We start from the raw sequence: 21,305 nt of genomic DNA, 5'->3' as shown, positions 1-21,305 counted from the left end.
TTAAACACTTCTTAGGTAGTTCCTTAGTCTATATTGACTGCATCCAGTACGGACGGCCAGACAGCATAGTTCACAGAAAATCCTATACTCTCAGGAAGAGCTCAGCCATATTCCCTTCGGCACCACGCCCCGTGCTACTCGGCTGTACTAAGCACCACTAAGCCGTAGTTTTCTATTTTATTACATCTCTTTAAGTTATCCTTTCCCATATGGAGTTCAGTGTCAGTCATTCTATTTTGTAATCGTATTTAAGTAGCACGTTACATCAATTTAAATAATGGTTTTTGTAGCACCTCCTCGCCAGATGTCATCTGGGAGTGTTCCTGGCTCTTCTGGAGAGAACATGATTTACTATCTCCTTGCTGGTGTTGCTGCTGTTGGTGGTTTATTTTATGTAAGTGTTTGGGAGTGGAGCTGTTTTGTGCTTTCTGAGTTGGCATGGTATACGATGTGTTAAAGAATATGGTAAAGATGCAAACTGTCAATAGAACGTGGATGTCATAGCATAATGTGCAGTCGAATTTAAAAATTACTTAAAAGGAACCAGTGAAACTGAATGCCTATTGCTTCCCTTTTCTACTGTTACTTTGATCCACTAGTGCTGTTGTTATCCTTAGTGGGAAATACATGTAAAACTATGTGAAATGATTGTGTCCAAAGATAGAGATAAGGCACCTGCGTCTAACCCCTCGCCTCTTCTTGTCAACCCTGAACTCTAAGAATATCCCAAAGTGGGGAAGACTGATGTGAAGTAAGCTGTCTGAAGTTGCAAGGGGAAGATTCTGAGCCTCGTTGATTGGGGTACAAAGAAAGATAAGAATATTAGTTACAAAACTGTGACATGTTTTTTCTAAGTAAGCATTTACTTTAATCAAGCATTTTGGTAGTCGTCCTCTCGCTTGCGTTTAAATCTATCCGACTCGGCTTCACTGCCCTAAAGGCTCCATTTCGTAGCTTCCTTCGCCCCCCCCAAAGATTTGAGATAGTGACTGGCACATCCTAGAGGGGTATATGTTTCTTTCTCCCACAAAATGATCATCTTGAATGGTAAGTAGCTTCTGCTTGTTCAAAATATCAGACTTGTGTGAATGTCTGTAGGAGTAACACATTCTCTTGCTGCCACCTTTTTACTGTCTTTTTTTTTTTAAAAAAAAATAATGTGACTGTAATTTTCTTTTAAAATACCGTGTTCAATTCCTGAAACACTGCAGCACTTCAAAAGTATGCATGGTATATTGTATTTGCTTTCTAACAATGGAGGAAAATGAAATGTATAAATAATATAGCAAAACAGTTTGTTTTCTTTTTTTAACCTTGCTTAGCATAATTTGATAGGCCTTTTGAGAAGTAGCCCTTGCCTAAAAACTCTCCTCTCTATCTCCTCTCCTTTTATTTTGTAACTTTATTAGGGATGTAGCAATAAGTTTAGGTATAATTTCCTTTCAGGCCTACAGAACAGTCAGTTCATCCCGCAGCAAATATATTGAGCATATGAACATTCTTCATGAGAGAGCTGAGGGGCGGAAAAACAAACCTTGGCCAAGCAGGGGTGAGTTGAGCTCTTCTTTCTCGTTCTCTGGGTACAGGAGGGTCTGGAACAGATTTCTAGATTGTCTGATCAGGCCTTAACCCTGGCCAGGTCCTGGTCTGAGCTCTGTGAGTGGGAGTAAAGACAAAGGTGGTTGTGCCGTGTTCTGTTACACAGCTACTTTGGTACAAATTCCAGGAGCGGACTTAACTTTTAGGCAGTGTATCTGGCCGGTGATCAACCTGCAGGAGTCTCTCTAGGTGGAAGGAGTTGATTTGTGAACCATTAAATGTATATGGGGTATTTGCATTTGATTTACTGGAAAGCTTAATGAAACTTGACTCAATGCATAATGCTGTCAAAATCAGTTTTGTTCTTTTGTTTGTTGGGGGGGAAGGAGGTGATATCTTTTTCTCAGCCAACAGTTGGGCTTCAGGCCACGTGACATCAGAGAACATAGTTCAGTAGGGAGAAAACCCCTACGTTTTTCAAAAATATTGTGAATTGGACCCATTTCTTGTCCCACAACTTGGATTTTTTTTTCCTTTTTAATTTAGGATTAAATGAAAAGCAGACACCACCTCAATGTATGGCAAATCCTTACTTAGCTCTTCATGCTTAAATAATTAGACCATGTTAGTTCAAATACTTGTAATGGAATGTTGTCTCTGTCTACATCAATTAGTGTTACGGCAGCGTTAATATAAAAGATGGAATTTTGGCAAGCGTGGCCTTGCTAGGAAAAACAATTAGAAAAACTGACTTCTTAAGGACCTTTTTATTTTTATTTACTTATTATTTAAAAAATAAATTAATGAAGCCATAGCACTCAAAGCCCTTCCTTATTTTTTCAGATGTTGAGAGCTGGAGAACTGATTTTAGTGTATTTTCATGCACACAAAGAGTAGATTTGATTAAAGTATGCCGAGTTTAAATTTTGTTTTCAATATGTGAACGTTGCCTTTAAAAATATTCTTTTTGAAGCTGTTAGCCTTGAAGTTCCACAATGTGTCCTTTAGTCCTGGAACTTGAAAATTACAGAATTTAAGATTTAAAATGGCAAATCACCTTAGTTCTCTTTCGCTTAAGCAGCTGGAAGTAGTATAGGTTTTTAAATTTAATTCTTTAAATGCTGAGAATTTGGCCACAATTTTAATGTAATCCTCTTATGTCCCTAAAATTAAAAATCCAACCAGGACCGTAGTAGATATTTTTTCCTAATGATCTAGTCATCTGCTTTTCAGGAAAGAAATGACTGACTGGCAGTCAGAAGAACATGGTAGATGTGAAAATATTAAGCAAACCTCCCAGGGCACTCAGAATGATGCCAGTGTATTCCCTCTTTTCTCTTAAGGTTCACTTCTGCAAGGTACTGAGCTTTAATCCTAGTCTACCCAAATGTTTGAGTGGGTTACCTACAGAGCCAGTGGTGCTGTTGACCCATTGAAGCCTGCACCTGTGTTTCCCGAGACTGGGGTAAGAGCACTTGGTGCTCTGTAATTTACTTAATTCTGACTCCAGGTGCTCTCCAGACATCCCATTATCTGACGCCTTGTGCTGCTTAGTAACATACATAAATGTCACAGCCAATGGCGGGGGATTGCTACCTCCCTTATTATTGATAGTAAGAAGTCCAAAACATGGGAACATAGCTGACACTTGTTTCCTATATAATTTTCAATATTGGACTTCTGAATAAATGCTTAACTTGGAGTTTTTAATTGGACTTGTGAGTAGTTAATTCGAACTCATGATACAAGACTACTGTTGAATCAGCTCTTTGAAATCCTTCTTCGTTCCCAACTGTATCCTCCCCGAAGAGGTTTCTGTTCTTTTCCTATGGAATCCTCTGCGTGCTTTCTCAAAAGAATTAATGTCTTTCTTCCTCCCGCTTTTTTTCCTCTCTTCCCTGCATAGTCGTATTTTTGTGTGTATCCTGTCACAGAGTGTTGCCCTAGTATTGCTGCTCCCAGAAGTGCCACTGCAGCTTCTTTTCCCACACATTTTTTAGATTCAGTTAGTCCTTACACTTTTCTACAGTAAGCTTTGCTGATAAAAGTGATTATAAATTCTGTTCTCGAAGAAATGTAATAATTTTTAGAGTTGCATAAAATCAAGTGGGGGATAGAAAGGCAGCATGCCAAGCAGCACGTTTGTGGCATATTTGCTACGTGTGCAATGGTAAGAGAAGAACTTTCTAGTTGGAAAAAACTTAATACTAGGGAGCGGCTGATCAGAGAGAGACTCTTCTGATGAGAATGATTTTTGTGGTTTCTGTCCTGAGGAAAATCCTTCCCTTGTGCCCAAACCCAAAGTGTCTGTTACAGACTTGCATGTAGCAAACAAAGCTGTCAAACCAAGAGAACCAAATGCTAGTCTATGCTCGTTGGTTTATTAAAGGGTTGAAATGGTACTTATTGGTATTTTAATGAATGATATCAGACTTTTAAAAAAGTCTAATAGCAGCATTTCTGTAGCTGCTCTTAACTGAAAGCTACTCTAAACTTTAGAGAGAGATTAAAGTAAGTCCCTGGCAGAAGCCTGACTCGAAGTAGCAGTAGGAAATCTGGGACATCATTTGAACTGTAAAATGATGTTTGCCTTGCAGAAAATTCTGCTTGCTTATTTAGCAAATACTGAGTTGTGTCTTTCATTTGCATGTGTCTCCTTTAAACTTGCTCCCGATTTCCTCCCTTTTTAGCAATGACTTTTCTTTTTAACTTGATGCAAGCTGATTCAATCTTTCTAATCTATACTCTGCTTTTACACTTTCCAGACTAAAATACAAGGGAAATGTCTTTCCAAACCCGAGGAAGTTAAATGCAAACAAAGGACAGTCGTTCACCATTGAGTACCTTGCAGCCTACCTTGGGATGACTTTAGACCTCCTATTGTAAAACTCCGTACTTGTGAGACTTTAAAAGAACTACCTATGTTTGCAAGGCCAAACCATATTGAGCTTATTACTGAATCTGCTTTGTAGAAGGCAGTTCTGAGTTTGACAAGTTGGCTGTTCTGAATGAATGCACTCTATATTTGACTGTCCAATAAAGTGTACTGAATGCTGAGCTTGGCTGTTAGTCTATTCTTTGTGTGATCGATTTAGTTGGTATTTGGTTGTTTTTGTTTTTTTTTGAAATATAGCATTCTCTTAAAGGGACATGATCAGGTTATATAATACAAAGCTTTGGCTTTTACTGAGCAATGAATAGAGTTGTGTTGAAACCTGAACACAAAAAGATAGGTTTGCACTAGCATAAGACAAACAAGAATTAAAATTGATCTGTTTAGTTTTTAAACAGTTATAAAGAGTACAGTAAATTCTGACTATGTCTCTTTAAGCTCTTTCCTTTCTATTCTCACTTAGTTTACACTGTATTACAAACTTTATTTCCAGTTCTGATTTTTCACGTGGTGAGTTGATTCTAGTGGTAAACTTGCAATGAACACTTGGTATATAACCTTTTTTTTTATTTGTTAACTTGATCTTGTTGCATGTTTGCATGGTGACTGCGTATCTTTGTTGCTTTATGCTGTTAGTTTTTATTAACTTGTCTTAGCTGAGTTTGAAGTAATGCATGATTGGGAAACACCAGTGGGTTTTCCAGATTCTAAAGAGTCCAACCCACAGCAGCGTAGACATGTCTTAAATGACAGCTGGGCCTTGTAAAAAGAAAAGAGTCAGTCAGAAGTGGTCATATCTCCAGTAAGGTGAATGCCGACCACTTAAAATTAGCCAGTTCTTTTCTTACTTATAGACACCTAGTTTTGATAAGGGTCTCTTATTCTGCACTGCAGACAGTCTCAGGGCATTCAAGAGAGCTTTAAAGAGAGGGTGAATGGGGATAGCAGAGTACATGGAGTTAAGGAGATGGCACAAACCGCATCTTGGAACTAATAGCTCGTTGGGCTCGGCATTATTGTAGCTATTGCCAGCCAAGTTAGCCAGCCTGGAAATAGTCCTGGGCAAACGGAAGGCACATCGTGGCTTTCTAAGCTGTGAGCCTCGTGTATAATAAACGCCGTAAGAGCTTCTGACAGCAAATGTCGTATTCCCAGTGCGGTAATTCCACTGCTGGGTGTGAACAGGGCAGGAGTGCTGCTCCCTCTGACACCCACGTCACTGGCCCTTTCAGCAGAGTGGGTTTGGAACAACGTTTGGTGGGGCCCTTTCTCTATCCTTTTGTGCACTCCCACCTCTTGCAGTCACTTGCTTTAAGCCACAGTTTTCGTTTCTTACAATGAAGCAGTTATGATACTCGGTAATTAAGAATATGGTTTCTTCATCTTGTAAACATCTTTTTTTGTGCCACATTAGACCATATGGTGAGGATTAATTATTGATTTTTTTTGACTTTGCTTGTAAATTCTGATCCCGAAGCTTAACTTCCCATTTTAAATTTAAATAAGGGTGATGATAAAAAGTAGTCGGGTAATTTGTGTTGCATGCATGCACTTTACTCTCTTTGTTGTGTTAAATAAATCCTTAAAAGGTGATGAAGAAGAGGCAGCTGAAGTCGTTGAAGCAGAGGCAGCCACAGAAGAGGCTGATGCAGTAGCTGCTGCTGGACCCGCAGCACAGGATGAGAGTCCTGGGGTAATCCCAGAAACCGCAGGGGAGGATGATTTACCCGCTCCAGATGCATCTCCTGCTGCGGAGGAAGCACAGCAGGAAGCTGCGGCTAATTCAGAAGCTGCTGCTAATTCAGAAGGTGCTGCTGCAGTGCAAGGTTAATTTACGAACACGGTTTTTGTGTGTGTGTGTGTGTGTGTGTGTGTTGCAGGTTCTAAAACTCTGCCTCTCACTACAGAACATTAAGAGCAAACAGTGTTCCTAATGGGAGTTTGTCCTGTAATCAAAACTAACTAATTCAGGTGCTACTTTGACCTATCATGAACCAAGTAATTAAATTTATTAAATCAGTGTCTCTAAGCATGCTGCCTGTGGCACCAGAGTTACTGTCTAAAACTAGTAGAATGAAAAGGTGATTTTACTACCCTATTCTATATCACTTCTTTAAGATCTTATATGACAGCAGGCATGCAATGCCATCAGTTAAACACTTAATTCAATAACCTAGTTCTTAAGGGTTTGTTAAGGAATCTAAACACTTTATTTCACTGGCCATTCCTAAGATTCACGCTAAATAATGATAGCTGTTCTGTCAGTGTAACTTCAACAGAATCTTGCATAGCAACCAAAATGATGTGATCTCAGTGTTAAAGATAGACTAGGCAAAAAGTTTCAAAATGCAGTAAAACTTGAAATTGGTATTAAACACTTAAATTGATTGGTGGCTACATATTCAGTATTTTGAACTGTCAGGACATTTGAAATATTTTGGCTTACTGTGGTTTTAAAAAATCAGCAATAATACAAATGCAAACCTATCCATAAATTGCACAGGATTATAATTTAACTTGATTTTTTTAGCACTTTTTCTGTTGCTTTTTTTTCCTTTTTTTTTCACTATGACCTGTAAGAGTAGAGCAATGACTTATCCTCTTACCTCTTGATTTGTTCAGCTGCAGTTGGAAGGGATGCACATAAAGCAGTTGCAATTTCTTAATTGATAGGAAAGCAGCAGATATTTGCATCTGGTGTCTTCAGTTTAAAAAAAAAAAAGAAAAACAACAAAAGAACTTGTCAGCCTGTCATGAAAGAGAAACTTCACTCTAATTCTTGCTTTGGAAAGGAAAACTTCAGTGTGGTTGTAGCAAGTATGAAAACCACTGCGGTGGTTTTGAGCTTGAGTTAAACATGGGATCTTGACTGCACGCCTGTGTTTGACTGACTTTGAGAAAAGAAATATCTACTTGAGAAGTTATATATGAAACAGAGGTCAAACTGAGATTAAAAGTATTTTAACTGTTAGTCCATGGGAGGTTATCCAAGTACCTTGAAAGGCATTAGCAGATTCCGGAATTGTTTTCACCTTTCTCTTTGGTGACTCCATTGAGGAAAGGATGCAACTTAAATGTCTTATTAAAAAATGAACTTGAGAAATGATGAATCCCTCTAAATGACTGACCTTTGTGAAATGTCTAGGTATGAGTAAGAGTTTAACCTATGTGAGATAGCTCCTGCACTTGACTGCAAAACAATCTTAAAAATAAGAAACACTTAGTCCAATCTGCTAAAAGTAATATAGCTAAAAAAAAGGACAAGTAAGTATAAGTATAGTGACTATTACTCTTTACATATAAAAATATTTATAAGGTTGTGATAAAATAGGTAAAGCCTTAAAAATTTCAATTTCAATGGAAGTTTTAGACCATTTAATTTAGAAAGGAAGCAGTCTAGTATATGTTTAAGCGAGTGAATGAGAGCTGTTAAAAGACAGAAGATGTTTTAAAACATGTTTTGCAATTGCAAAATTTCACTTTAAAGAGTGGGTACTTGCTTGTGTCTAGAAGTGGTGGAAAACTCCTTTCACAATGCTTGCCTGGGAATCCTTATTAATTGTTAGCTAAGGTAGGATCTTCTCTAAGATAAATATTTCTGCCACTCTATTGAAGAGGAAGCAACTAGGATCTTCCCTGAGAAATGTTGCGCATATGTAGATTAAGTATGATGATTTAATTCCAGACATGGTCAACTGATACAGTTAGTGGTCACTGTTTTACAACAGGAAGTGTTGCTTGTAACTCTTAGTTATTGCTCGTGTTGACTGGAAGTAGATGTGGTGTTTAGGTATTACCCATTTCTTAGATCTGCTTAAGAGCACTAGAGCAACACTTCTGTTACACTGATATTTATAAGGGATTCTGAGGGTCAGTTCGGGTGCCTCCTATCAAATCGTGCTGCAGTGGTTGTTCTTTCCTGTGTGGTAGAGCTGGAGGAAACAAACCTGTGGGATATAAAATTGTTGAGAAACTTCTGTGTGTTGTTTCAGGTATCTTCCTTGCAACGTCTAACCAGAATATCATGTGTTAGCTAAAGCATGTCATACCCAGCAGCAGAAGTTGAACTTCCCCTCAGTCGTGACTAGTTTCTAAAGCAAGGGAGTCTTCTGCATGGTGTAGTGTTGCCTGATCTCTTGGACATTTGTGGGATGTTAAAACTTCCTCTGATAACAGTTCTCTCGTGCTGCTGGTCACCAGTGAAGACTGTTGTAAATTACTGTTCTTAATAGGGGTGCCTAAATGAAGGGTGAACGCGCTAGGTCTTGTAAGCAGTTCACGTGAGGTTCCCGCACTAGGGTTAAGTCACCGTGGCTGCTGGGTAACCCGAGTCCTGCCCTGGGAGGCTGCAGAAGCTCTTGTCCCAGGTCACCCCAGCCTTCCTTTGGCTGCTCCTCTGCTCCAGGCCCCATCCGCGGGAGAACAGCAAGGCCTGTGAAGCAGTTCGTTCCTTGGATTTCTGAGAAATTGATGGGGACATCTGGCTCATGACCACGTGAAGGGTTTAACAAGCAGCATATGGTGTTGCACACATGAGGTCAAACCAGCATCCCTTTTCTTTGAGCTAAGTAAAAGCTAGTTTGCATTGGCATAATACTTAAAATACAGGAAGATGGTATTTCTATTCAAAAGTCTTCTGCTCTCCATGTGCCACTTTGTTCAGTGTTTACCTGTGGTCAACTGCTATTTGTGGTTTAAAAATAATTTTCTAATTAAAATGTATGGAAATACCTTTCAGTTTTGTATTTAACCATCTTTATTGTTTTTGTTCTCTCCATTTAGAGGAAAAAAAGGGCATCTACATTTTACTGAGGCAGGGAAGGATTTTTCTTTCAGAACTACATTTCAGGAAAATGCAGGCTTACATTGAAAAAGAATACTTATTTAAAAAGCTTTAATTAGTTGTGTTCATAGCTTGATGTTATTTCTGCAGATGAAGGTGCAAGTCTTTTTATTACCAGTAAACCTCTGCTTTTGAAAGTGCAAAATGGGGCCCCAGAGCTGGATGCAGTACTGCTTGTGGGTTCTCAGGAGAGTGGAGCGGAGGGGGAGAACCACCTCCCTTGCCCTGCCGGCCACGCTGCTTTTGAGGCAGCCCAGGATGCGACTGACTTTCTGGGCTGGGAGCGCACATCATTGGCTTACGTTCAGTTTTTCATCTACCGACACCCCCAAGTTCTTCTCCCCAGGGCTGCTTCTGATCCTTTTTCCAGTTAGTCTGTATTTGTGCTTGGGATTGCCCTGACTTGAATGTGTGATTATACATGGATGTGCCAAAGGAAACCTCAAACCAAAACAACAGAAAATCCCACCAGCCTTAGAGGTAGGTACTTAATCAGGAAAATTTCAATTTTAGAAAGTTAATTACAATCTTACCTCACTGGAATTTTCTCCTTGCCTGAGTTTAAGCAGTTTACAAGCCACTACTGTTCTTTGGAATTCTGTGAAATATGTTACTCTGTTCACAAGGTTTTAGCTTCCTCTAACTTCTAGTTTTCTATACCTTTTAATTACTTGATCTATTGTGCTGTCACTCTGGGTTACTGCCTGATGCTGCTAGGTTTCCTATTCTCCTTCTAGTGTACTCCATGTTTGGGGACAGACAGAACAAATGCTATAAAATGCACAGATTAGCAACCTGCTATTTGGATTAGGCAGCATTGGTCAATCTGCGACTTGTAGTTTTTGGATTGCCACTATAAACTTTTCTCCAATTCTTAGTATTGAGGCTTGAGCTTTTGGCACTGTCAACTGGAACAGCAAAAGCAATTAGCCCAAAACCATGCCTTCTCTGGCTCTTCACTTCTGTAGTGTGAGTTCTTTTCTAATTTTCTAAGTATTAAAGGATGTAGTCTCTTCTCGGTTGGTTATTTCAGACAACATTTGAGTAATTAGGTTTGGGGAGGATTAGTGTGTGAATGTGCCAGTGTTTTCCATGTTAAGCTTTGAATGGCATTACAGTGCCAGTTGTCTGAAGCCTAGAGAAACAAATATAGGCTGCATTGGACAGGACTTTTGCTGACCCGATTGCACAGTGATGCCAAGCAGACAAAACCACTCAGTATGATGAGTGTACATTGTTTTTGCTTGGTAACTTACCAAACTCTGGCTGTGTATTCAAATGCTCAGACACTGGTAGGCTTTTGAAGATTGCTGAGAAGTGCTCAAAGTAATTTGCCGTTGCTCACACTTGTTCAGAGGCTTTCAGAATGATGTTGGCTCAGTAGGACAAAGGCATCCTTCTAGGTGTTTGTGTGAGATGGAAAAGGAAGGAAAAGCTGTTAAGCCTGCAGCTCTTGACAGTCTTAGGTGCCAGGGTACAATGCAGTGTGGATAGGGCGGGACAGAGCTTATCCCTTGTGATTACACCACTTGTTCACAGTTGGACCTTGTGAAAATAACTACACTTCATGTTTTCTCTTTTCAGCCACATCAGAAGCATCTTATAACAGGCCTATTATTTGCCACTTTCCTATGTATAATGTCACAGGGTGAAATGGTCTCTAGGTGTAGATTCATGTAACAGAATTATGGGAATATTATCCCACTGGGCAAGTATCTGTATCGCTGGAATTTCTGTTGGGCATTTGTGCTTCACTTTGATCACTTTCTTTATCTGTCCCCTGGGCTGCTGTGTTCATCTTGCATCTCTCCAATTGCCATACACGAGTCACTGGTCTGTTCTCTCTTCCACCTGTCTTTCCTTCATAAAACTGAGTTTAGAGATGAGTTGTCATAGCGTAAATGGAAGAATCTCTGTAGGAAGAATGAGAACAGTATTTAGAAGAAAGCCTCTGTATTAAGTTGTGAGCATCTGAAGACACAAGTTGGTAAATGGAGAGACTGTTTGGTTTTGATCATTACCTGAAAAGAGAACTTTACAGCATGCACAGGGCTGGGGAGGAAGATTCCAGTAAAATGGAAAAAAAAAAAGATTCCAGTAAAATGGAAAAAAAACGCCTTAAAACTTCCCTGCTAAGAGTGTAAACAAGTAAATGGAAGAGAACTATATAAAATAACTGTCTTCCTGTTTTTCTGTAATAGAACACGGGGACAAGTAGCTTCTCAAAAAAACCAGTAAACCTGGTAAAAAAGGATATCAAGTGTATAGTGTCTAAATTATTGTTACTATTAAGGAAAAAATGGACTTACCACTTTTTACTAATGAAATACTTAGAACTCGTTGTCAAGGGTTTAAAAGAATAGTGAAATAACATAATTTCTTTAATTTGGAAAGCAAGAACTCACTGGTCAACAAAAACTGTTAGCATTTACTTTACTGTAAGTAGTATTACCTGTGTTATTTTTTTCTGTAAATACAGCATGCAGAGGAATACTATTAGTGTCCTACTTTAGAGAAAATGGCAGCAGGTCCTCCTTTCTGTTCTCCTTTGGCAGCAGTTCAGGCCAGAATGGTAATGATGGAGATTTTTATGTTATTTTTGGGCAGCGTTTCTCATTGCAGAGAGAAGCATTCTTTTCAAAAAAACAACATGCTGAACTTTGGGTTGCTCCTTTGAAAACAATCTAAGTGGGTAAAACTTGGTGCGTTCCTTTGTATGAAGAGTGTTAAAGAAAATGCCTAACTTTAAAAGATTTTCTAGAACTTCTGCAGGATTTCATACATCAAATTATTAGTGTATTTTCATATGTGCTGTTTATGCCAGCTTGCACTTGTTTTCTTCAGTCGGTGGCTAGATGTTTAAAACAAGCAGCCAACAAAACAAACACAATGTGAATTATTTCTCATTGCTACAAATCAGTGTTACAGAATCATAGAATCATATGTGAGGTATTATATATTCTAAACTATTTTGTATTAATGTGGTAGCACTGTTACGCTTTTATTCTGACCATTATAGGCATCTCTGAATCTTTTGTTAATCATCCGTTATAGAAAAAGCTCTCTTGAAGTCAATCTTTTGGTCATTAGTGTGAACTAATTGAGGCTTTTCTTAGGAACTAGTGACCTACAGTAGGCACAAACAACCTGCCAAAATGTTTGGTTGATTGAAGTTGTTTCTTTTCTTGCTGTGTGGAGTGAAGATTTTTTTTTTTCCTTAAAAAATGTGCTTGATAAAGACATGGTTTAGGCTATCAGCTGGACCTTGTAGATTTTTATCTGGATTACGTATGGATGGCTTGCAAAAAGAAAAAGTTGTCATATTTTTATAGTGGCAGGATTACTGGAAATCACAGCTTAACTTTGTTCATCTTCTTTACTGTGAGGGTGACAGAGCACTGGCACAGGCTGCCCAGAGAGGTTGTGGAGTCTCCTCTGGAGACTTTCAAAACCCACCTGGACGCATTCCTGTGTGACCTGCCCTAGGGGATCCTTCTCTGGCCGGGCAGGTTGACTAGAGGATCTAGAGGTCCCTTCCAAGCCCTAACCTTTTGTGATTCTGTGACTCTCAAAGACTTTTCGCTCTGAGCCTCTGGTCCAGGTTTATCTTATGGAAGAGCTGCAAGGCCAAAGGGAGAAAACTCCCAACACTCGCAGGCTCTATAGAGGTGGTGCTCTGTGGGGAAGCCTGAGGCTGCCTTCATGTTATGTCCAAACAACAGGGTGATCCGGCCAGGCCAGTTCCACAAAAAATTTCTTGAGAGCAATGTGGGCTTTGGCAGTTGCCAGCTACTGTTTCCTGTCCTGTGCATTCAAGGAACCGATCTGACTGGAAAATAATCGGTGCTTTCCTAAATAATTGTTAGTTCCCTGATTCAGTCTGGCATGTAGAGCTGAGAGGTTGCTTTTTTCCTGTCTGAAGCTCCGGTGCTGAGAGTGTCAGAGAGAGATGTTGGTCTGTGGTTAACCATCTAGTAGATATTTTTTTCATTTTTAAGCCAAATGTTTAAGTGTTAAGTGTTTTTCCTTTCCAAAGAGATGGCTAACTTACTTGAGCTGTTTATAGTCTTAAGTGGTTGCTGAATAAAATGCCAGCGAGCAGAGAGCGAGCATTTCTGAGTCCTGAGTGACATTCCTGATGCTTGGGCTGTTCCTGGTGGGTATCTGCAAGGCCTGGGCTCCCTGGGTCTTCACGGCTGATGAAACCTGCAGCATTTGCTCACTTTACACGGACATGGGCACAGTTTTGCCTACTTTGTCCCAGACTGTCTCAGTGATTATTGTTTCTCCCTCTTCCTAGTGCTGATGTGGCTGATGGTGGTTTGAGCCCCTATAAGCAGAGGTAGGAAGTGCTCAACTCGCATCAGTCAGGGTGGCAGGTCACTTCTGATGGAAGGAACGAGACCTTAGCTGTCACCACCACCTCAGGATTTAAAACAAAAGCCATTGCTGATGATGGAACCACAATATGTGAAGTTGGTCTTAAAGGGAATCACAGATTCTTACTGCTACTGCAGTGTTTCCCCTGTTTTTATCGGAGGGAGCCAGGCACTCCCACCTCTTGTGTTCTATTTTGCAGTTTCTTTCAAAAACATTCTAGAATTACTTTTCAAACATGGCACAACTTGACTTTATAAAAGTAAATTCTACTCCACTGTCAGTTTTCCATTGGTGGGTCTTTAAACTATGCAAAGGAATAGAGATTCTTTTGCTCTGCCTCTCCTAATGTTTCTGGGGGCATCCTGAGGTGCTCAGTGGGCCTTACTTAGGAGAAGCTTTATGTAAACAAATGCATCGTATTCTAGAATGAATAGTTCTCTCAAAGACTATTAATGAATATTGTTTCTATTTTCACAATCAAATTTGAGGTTTTGTGTTGTTTTTTTTTTCCTTTGGAATTAATATGTGACATTGGTTCTGTTATAGGCAACTTGAAATAACAGCGTCTTGTTTTATACTCCAGCTTTGGTTCGTACGCTCCAGGCAGATTCCATTTGTATTATTCTGATTAACTTGTATTATTTTAGCTTTATAAAGCAAAATTCTTCTGCAAAGAATATTCTTAAAGTAATTGAACTTGACATTCTGCATTACAGATACCACCCTCATCTTGACTGCTAAAAAAAAAAAAAGGAATTATATGAAGGGTACTGCTTTAAGTGAAATGCTTCACTCAAAAAAGTGTATTTTTAAGTATCTTTAAAACTTGCAGGAGATAAGTGCCTATTCAGATTTTTGTTTTGTTTTTTTTCTAAGTGGAAATAAAACTTTTAAAACTAGTTAAAGCATTAGGATTAGAATCAAAATACGATAGTTTTCAGTATATTAGTAGGTAAATGCAAAACTAGGGACAAAAAAATACAGGCTGTAGTCCTGAGCAGGCTGTAGTTATCTTGTATGATCTTGTTCTGACACTGCCATCTGGGATGGGGGGGGAAATCCCTGCCTCTCCTTAAGCAAGGGAAAAATTGAATATAGCTTGAATTTTAAGATCTGAAACGGCTTTCTTCTCCATATGTATTGTAAATAAGGAAAATATATTTACAAAGCCACTTAAAAGTACAAGGTAAAATCTTCAAGTCCAACAGGATAAAAATTACATTATACAAGTTAGTTAACTATGCCTATAGGCTATTCGTGTCAGTCTTCTGTAAGTTGGTATCGATAGATGTTAAAAATCATTAAGAAATTTCAACACAAATGCACTCTGAACAAAGAGAGCATTTGCAGTGGTGCTGAACTGACTGGCCAAAGGTGGTAAAACTTTTGCTCTAGGAGTGCAATCCTGAATTCCAATAGTTCTCCGATGCTTTTGTAAAAATTTAGACTTCTTTTAATGCTGCTCTGAGAGAGAGAGCTTCCTCTGGTTCTACATGTTAAGAGGATGATGTATTTTGTTCACAAAGCACTTGTGCTTCACTTATTGAGGAAGAAGGAAAACAGTTCTTTCAATTCGTAGAATAATTTCTTTCTATATTTAAAATAAGGTTGGTTTGTTTGTTTTCTTAACAATTAGTTGCTAACTAGCTGCTTGAGTGGAAGCACAAAGACCTAACTCTTGCATTAACATTAAAATTAATAGGATTTTTCAAAGGGCTGCTCTAGGCTTTCAAGCAGTAGTTTCAATCAGCACTGAAGAAACCTTAGTGTTGTGACCAAGGGAAGGTACCTTGCTCCCAGAGGAGTCCAGGATTGCTTAGATGGAGGTGTAGAACTTCTTTGTGTCTGCTTACTTCTCTTACCAATGCTGACACATGACTGTAGACGTGCAGAGTAAGTGAGGAAGTCAGTTATTCGTTTCTTCTTCTTCTTCTCCTTGATCTCATGTATCCTATTGCTTTCTTCAGGAATTGTGGCCAATGAAAGCTGATGTATGAAATAACACGTGTGTGTTGGAGAGTTGGGAGTTTGCTTTGGTAGCTTTCACGCATGGTGTGTGGTATGAAGCACAGCTTGGAAAACCCAAAGCTTGCCAAACACTGAACGCTAAACCCTCACAACACATGCCCTGTAGAAAGGCTATCAGAAACGGTATCTTCTATAAAAATTCTTGGCAGATTTTGTATTCCACTTACCAGCAGCAGTGGCAACTCAATTCTTTCTATACCTCCTGTGCACCTGCCAGCTTCAAGATCATCCTACAGCTGCTATTTCCCAGGCGATAGGACATGACTGCCAGTGTGAGCTGGTTTAACTTTGGACTAGAGCGTTGCGTCACACACAAAAATCCAGTCTGATTCTGCACAAAAACTCCATCAAGGAAGTTGGAAAGCTTGTTTTAAATGCTTTTAAGCTTTAGGGGAAGAGGCTATGCAAGCAGTAGGATTGGGGCTCTGCAAGTCAATGTGCGTGGGGTTTTGTGTTGGATTTTTTAATTATTAACAGGAAAAACTCAGTCTGTGTGTGAGGTGGGTTATTTTTTATTATTAGCTGGAGCACAGATGAGTCAGTCATACAAAGCATGCAAAGCCCTGCTTATCGTGCTTCTCTGTTCCTCTGGTGGAATGCTGAGCTCACTAATATTCAGACAATTCAGTTGACCATCATGAGGATTCAGAAGCGCCCTGGATTTGGACTGCTCTCTGTTCCACTCTGAATGCACTACTGCACTCACAGTAGTGTAACTGTAGCACTTTTAAGAGCAAAAATTGTGTCTTTAAAGACTGCAGGAATAATTACTTTATACAGGAAAGAGATTTTCTTTTTCCCTGCAATGATGGAAATAGTTTCTTAAAAATTATGTTTCTAGGTGAAACTAGATGTTGGATATCATGCTAATAGGCTACTGGAGCTTCCTAATGCTACTGCCTTAATTAAAAAAAAAAAAAGTTTGAAAACAAAAAATTCATTTCCTTTTGTCTGTAAAATCAATTTCCTTTTTTGTATTTGCTCAACTCAAACCAGATGTGTTTTCATAACACACATGTTTTGGTATTGTGTTTGGTGCATATGTAATGTGCTGCTGGTGCTTGCCCAGTCATGTTCTGTACCTGCGTGTGCAATCTGGCAGGACATGTTTCTTCTCAAGATGGTATGTGGCAAAGCAGAGGAGCTAAAGACCACCTGAGAATGTGTATAGCTGTCCTAGGCAGAAGCAGGCGATACTTTTGTTAGGGTTCATTTTTACATGTAAGCAATGGATATCGCAAAGCCGTTACATACTGATGGTTGTGTACTGGAAATACGTCAGGAGGTCTAACTGGCCCGAGGATGTTTGTCCTCAAAATGCTCGGTCTGTTAAAATCCCTTCGAATACTTTCAGAACAGCTGTTGATACCATAAGCAAAGCCTGACCACTTGCCTACAGTTAGTAAATGTGATTAGTTTGATTTCTCTGAGACTTGAAGGTCTTTTATATTATCTTTGCTGAAATCATAAGGAAGTCAAGATCCTAATTGAGATCTGTAAGTGCAATGGTATATGCAAATGACTAGCAAAATTAAAGAAAATTGGAGCTACTGATACAGGGACTTAGCTGCTTATCCCAGGGAGAACAAAAAAAATTGACAAATACCTAGTGAAGAAGCATAAGAAAAACAAGTACCAAATTTTCAGAAAAAAATAGTGAATATTATACACAAAGGCTGAAATTTTTCCAGCAGGGCAATACCTTGTATGAAACTGTCAAGTGTACAGCTTCTGTAGAGTAATATATCCTAGTAAGATGAGGGGGGACACACAACATGACACACCAAACACTCAGTTAAACAGTAAATTATGAAACCATTGAACTCCAGTGCTACTGATGAACAATACGGGGTTTTTTTCCTCCCTCCAACAGAATTAAGAAAAAACACCTAACCAACCCCACTTCTGTGAATGTAAGAGAAAACTAAAAAAAAACCCCAACATTCCCACTTTTGGCAGATTTTAAATTTTATGAGACAGGATGAATCATCGTTTGAGTGAGACCAATTTGGCTGGAAAGCTGGAAGTTGATGTTTTGTTAAAGATGTCGCAGAGCTGAAGTCGTATTGTGTAATATCGATAACAAAGCAGCTGGGCATTCAGTGGAAAACACAACATGAACAGCACTTAAGTATCAAGGAGTCGCACAGAGCAGACTGTCTTGTTCAGGTAAAGCTTGCAGAAATTCTAAGATAGGCAAAAGGGGTCGTAATTATCACTGCACAAGGAAATATCGGGACTTCAGAATTTCAGACTGATCATTCAGAAAACACGGAAACAGTTAAGACACTGTAACTCTTCTACAACTGGTTTGAAAATAATGAAAAAGCTTAAATTTTTCATTGTTTGAACAGAAGTTAGAAGTTATTTCAATTACATCTATTAATTGCTTTAGAGTTTTGCAAAGAGCTTATTAACAATTTTGCGGTAATTGAACTGATAGAGAAGTAAAATGCGTCTTCCAAGGATTACAGAAAATGAGTCATCGTTGTACCAGGCATAGATTAAAATCTCTTTTATGAAACTGGGTGTTACCGCAGGATTTTATGTGGAACAACTGCAGGGGATTAAGCTGGACTGAAAAAATATGAAATGCATGCAGATTTTTATTTAAAAAAAAAAGCATCAAAAGACACTAAGCTAGCTTGCTGTAGTTAAAATAAGACCAGAAAATGATGCCAAAATGATCTTCGTGGAGCATCCTGAATTTTTGCTGGAGATAAGACACAGATAACAACCTGGTGCAAGCTGCCGTGCCTTGCCATGACCATCCGCTCCTGCCGGCTTTCTCTTGGTGAAAAGAGCCCTTCAGCTGTGGCACCACGAAGGTGGCTCCTACAAAACTTTTGCCGTGGGTGCTCAAGGAACAGCTGTGAAAGGCACTTGAACGTCCCAGCTGGAGTTTTCTGCAGTAACCAAGAACAATTACTCATATGTACAGACACAGGTTTTCAAAAATTCCGTGCCTGTCCCAACAAGGCCCTTTGTGTTTTAGGGAGTGACAGCTACTCTGCAGAAACCTCGATGGACACATTGGGAGGAATTTGTACTTTGTTCAGTAAATGGCTTTTCTGGTAGCCATAAAGAATACTTCAGACCAGAGACAAAATGTTGAGTACAAGCGGTGTAAGTGTCAATGGTTGTTTTCAAGGCAGGTATTCCTGTAGGTGACAAATAAATGGACTTCTCATTCAAAATGAAAAGAGTTTTTAAAATAAAGCAGGAAAGTTCATGTTGCTCTCTCTACTTGTTTAGTGCAAAAGAAGCTAACACACTTAAACATCACAAGAAATAAACAAAAATTAGCAAGATGAAGTACTACAAGCCAGAGAGGAAGTGTTTTGGTAACATAAACTGAATGTTTGATCTGACAAACTCAAAACCAGCAGCTTGTTACTATAGAAAATATGTTGCATTACATAAACTTGTGCTAGCTGTAAAACATCTAGTATTCTGAATTCCAAATGTACTATTTTTATTGCATAGCTGTTCCATATAAAGACAAAGGTAGCAATGCAAGATTTTTTTTCCCCTTTCGTTAGTATTCTGCACAATAAAGTCAAATAGTCGATATTCAGAATATGGTGTGTTTAAGTAGCTGCAGGTTGATATTTGGGAAAAGGCATGGGATGCTAGCCCTACAAAACTCCTCTTTACTGCATTTATTGAACTTCTGATCAAACTGTTTGGTTAGCTGCATTTAATATACATGTAGTTCAGTATAGGACACAATTTGTAACAACAAAGTCCCGGCAACCCTTGTCCTGACAGGCAGTTAAGGTGTGTGGAGACCTCCAACAGGAAGGTTAGAACAACATGGTAAGAAAGAATTTACTCGAGTTAAATTTAACATGGAACTGCTGGATGATGTCTTCAGTCTCCCTGCAGAGTTTATCTCTATATAGACATATTACCTGTTACAGACTTTTTATACAGATAGATTGCTTTATCCTCAAGCACTATTGAAAAATGGCGAGGTGGCAGTTGTGCTATGCTGGAAATGCAGCCTGACCCTTCAGCATGAGGTTAGGATATTTCTCCATTAAAACTGTGATGTCTTTGCAAGGTTATGTGGAGTGTGTGTGTAATGCTCGATGGCGTTCATCAGACTTGGTTTCTTTCCATGGAAACTTTACCATTAGTTTCTTAAACATAATTAATAGTTTGACAGAAATCAGAAAATAAAAAGGGGGTATCTGTAAGAGAATAGACATGTTAGAGAATATTTACCTTTGTCTAAAGACAAGAAAATAGTTTATAGGTTTCTGCCCCAGACTTTTTCTGGAGTTCCACTTGCAAACTTTTTATTTCCACAGTAACATTTTATCATTTGGTAGATCCTGTTGGTTTTAGTTACTTCAAACATGTATGCTAGGAGGGTGCTTCATGCTTTGTGAGCCTTGACTGCTCACCCTCATTTATGCTGGTGAATGGAAAGACAAGACAATTATCTCTCTAATTTGATTCATAGAAACTGTGAGTGAAGTCTTGGATGTTGCAGCTTCTTCTGCCCATGAGGAAAACTTAGACACTGTCAAGGAAGGAGTAGCCTCAGCAGCTCAAGAGATTTCTGACACATCCTCAAGGAGCCAGGACGCTGATGCTGAGGAGTCGGGGGAAACTTCAGAAGGTGCAGGAGTACAGCTGGGTCTGAAATGTTTTGTCTTATGGCTGTTTGTACTAAGCTAGCTGCGAGAGCACGCCCAACGCAAGTCACGCGATGCGGCTGCTAGCGATGACTGTGTGTGGCATCGTTGTGTTAGCAGAAAAACTAACTTCAAAATTATATGCCATGCAGCAGAAATAGGTATTGCTAAGTTGGATTGTGGGGGTGTTTTGACCTCAGTGCTCTGCTGAGTGGTTAGATGTGAAGTTCATTAAGAACAAGAAATTCTTTCTTACGCTGCATGTGATGTAACACACTTTTTTAATCATCTGACATAATTTGAAAGAATTTTCTTAAATTACATTACTGTAAAGAAAAATATAGAGCATTTGATGTTTCTAAACCTTCGAATATTTTAATGAAGCTATAAAAAATCTTATATTGCTACTGAAGTTGAATGATATCATGGAATACAAAGAAGAATGTGTGTTAAAGCCATCATTGTGGAGATTTTCAAAGGAGTTTAGAAGTTTAGCCTGTAAACTCTTTCACATTTAGAATTAACAAGCAAAAAATAAAAATGTCTGTATATGTACTAAGACTTTATAAATTGTATCCCTTTAGTCGAAAGGATCTTTTGGACTAATGCAAACAGCTGAGTTGACTGTTTGTCATCAAGTAAGTAGTTTCCAATGTTTCTCACTGGTGTTTTGTCTCCGTTTTCAGTTTCTGTGGAGGAGAAGACATCTGAAGAAGTTGATAAGGAACCTTAAAGGTACACAGTACAGTTGCAGCATTCGGTTTCCCACTCTTCACCTTTCTTTTTTTCTCAGATAGTGGCAATTGCAGCATGCGGTAAGTCTGCACATGTGCTCTGATGCTGAATTTGTGTTTCTGCTCCCAACAAGTACTTTGCAAAAACTAACTTAACTGAAATCTTTCTTACTGTTTGGGAACCGTTGCTGGCATCTTTTAGAGGTGAAGGAGCTAGAGGTGAGCGAGCTAGGTTGTCAAGC

General features: G+C 39.0%; 1 protein-coding gene across 1 annotated transcript; it reads left to right on the top strand.

The window, feature by feature from the left end:
* Positions 1–304: 304 nt before the first annotated feature.
* On the top strand, positions 305–21,062 carry MGARP (mitochondria-localized glutamic acid-rich protein). Its single transcript, XM_009866009.1, has 5 exons — positions 305–394; positions 1,447–1,549; positions 6,022–6,258; positions 20,155–20,313; positions 21,016–21,062. Exons 1-5 carry the CDS (start codon positions 305–307, stop codon positions 21,060–21,062), a joined length of 636 nt encoding a protein of 211 aa, XP_009864311.1.
* The last annotated feature ends 243 nt before the right edge of the window (positions 21,063–21,305 follow it).

This window comes from Apaloderma vittatum, unplaced genomic scaffold (genome assembly GCF_000703405.1).
Source record: "Apaloderma vittatum isolate BGI_N311 unplaced genomic scaffold, ASM70340v1 scaffold31303, whole genome shotgun sequence".
NCBI lineage: Eukaryota > Metazoa > Chordata > Aves > Trogoniformes > Trogonidae > Apaloderma > Apaloderma vittatum.
The sequence above is the reverse complement of the archived record's forward strand: the minus strand, read 5'-3'. Positions and strand labels throughout refer to the sequence as shown.

Coding starts and splice junctions, on each gene's coding strand:
- MGARP (XM_009866009.1), top strand. CDS start 305: ATGTCATCTGGGAGTGTTCCTGGCTCTTCTGGAGAGAACATGATTTAC. Junction 1,550..6,021: donor CAAACCTTGGCCAAGCAGGG/GTGAGTTGAGCT, acceptor AATCCTTAAAAG/GTGATGAAGAAGAGGCAGCT. Junction 20,314..21,015: donor GTCGGGGGAAACTTCAGAAG/GTGCAGGAGTAC, acceptor CTCCGTTTTCAG/TTTCTGTGGAGGAGAAGACA.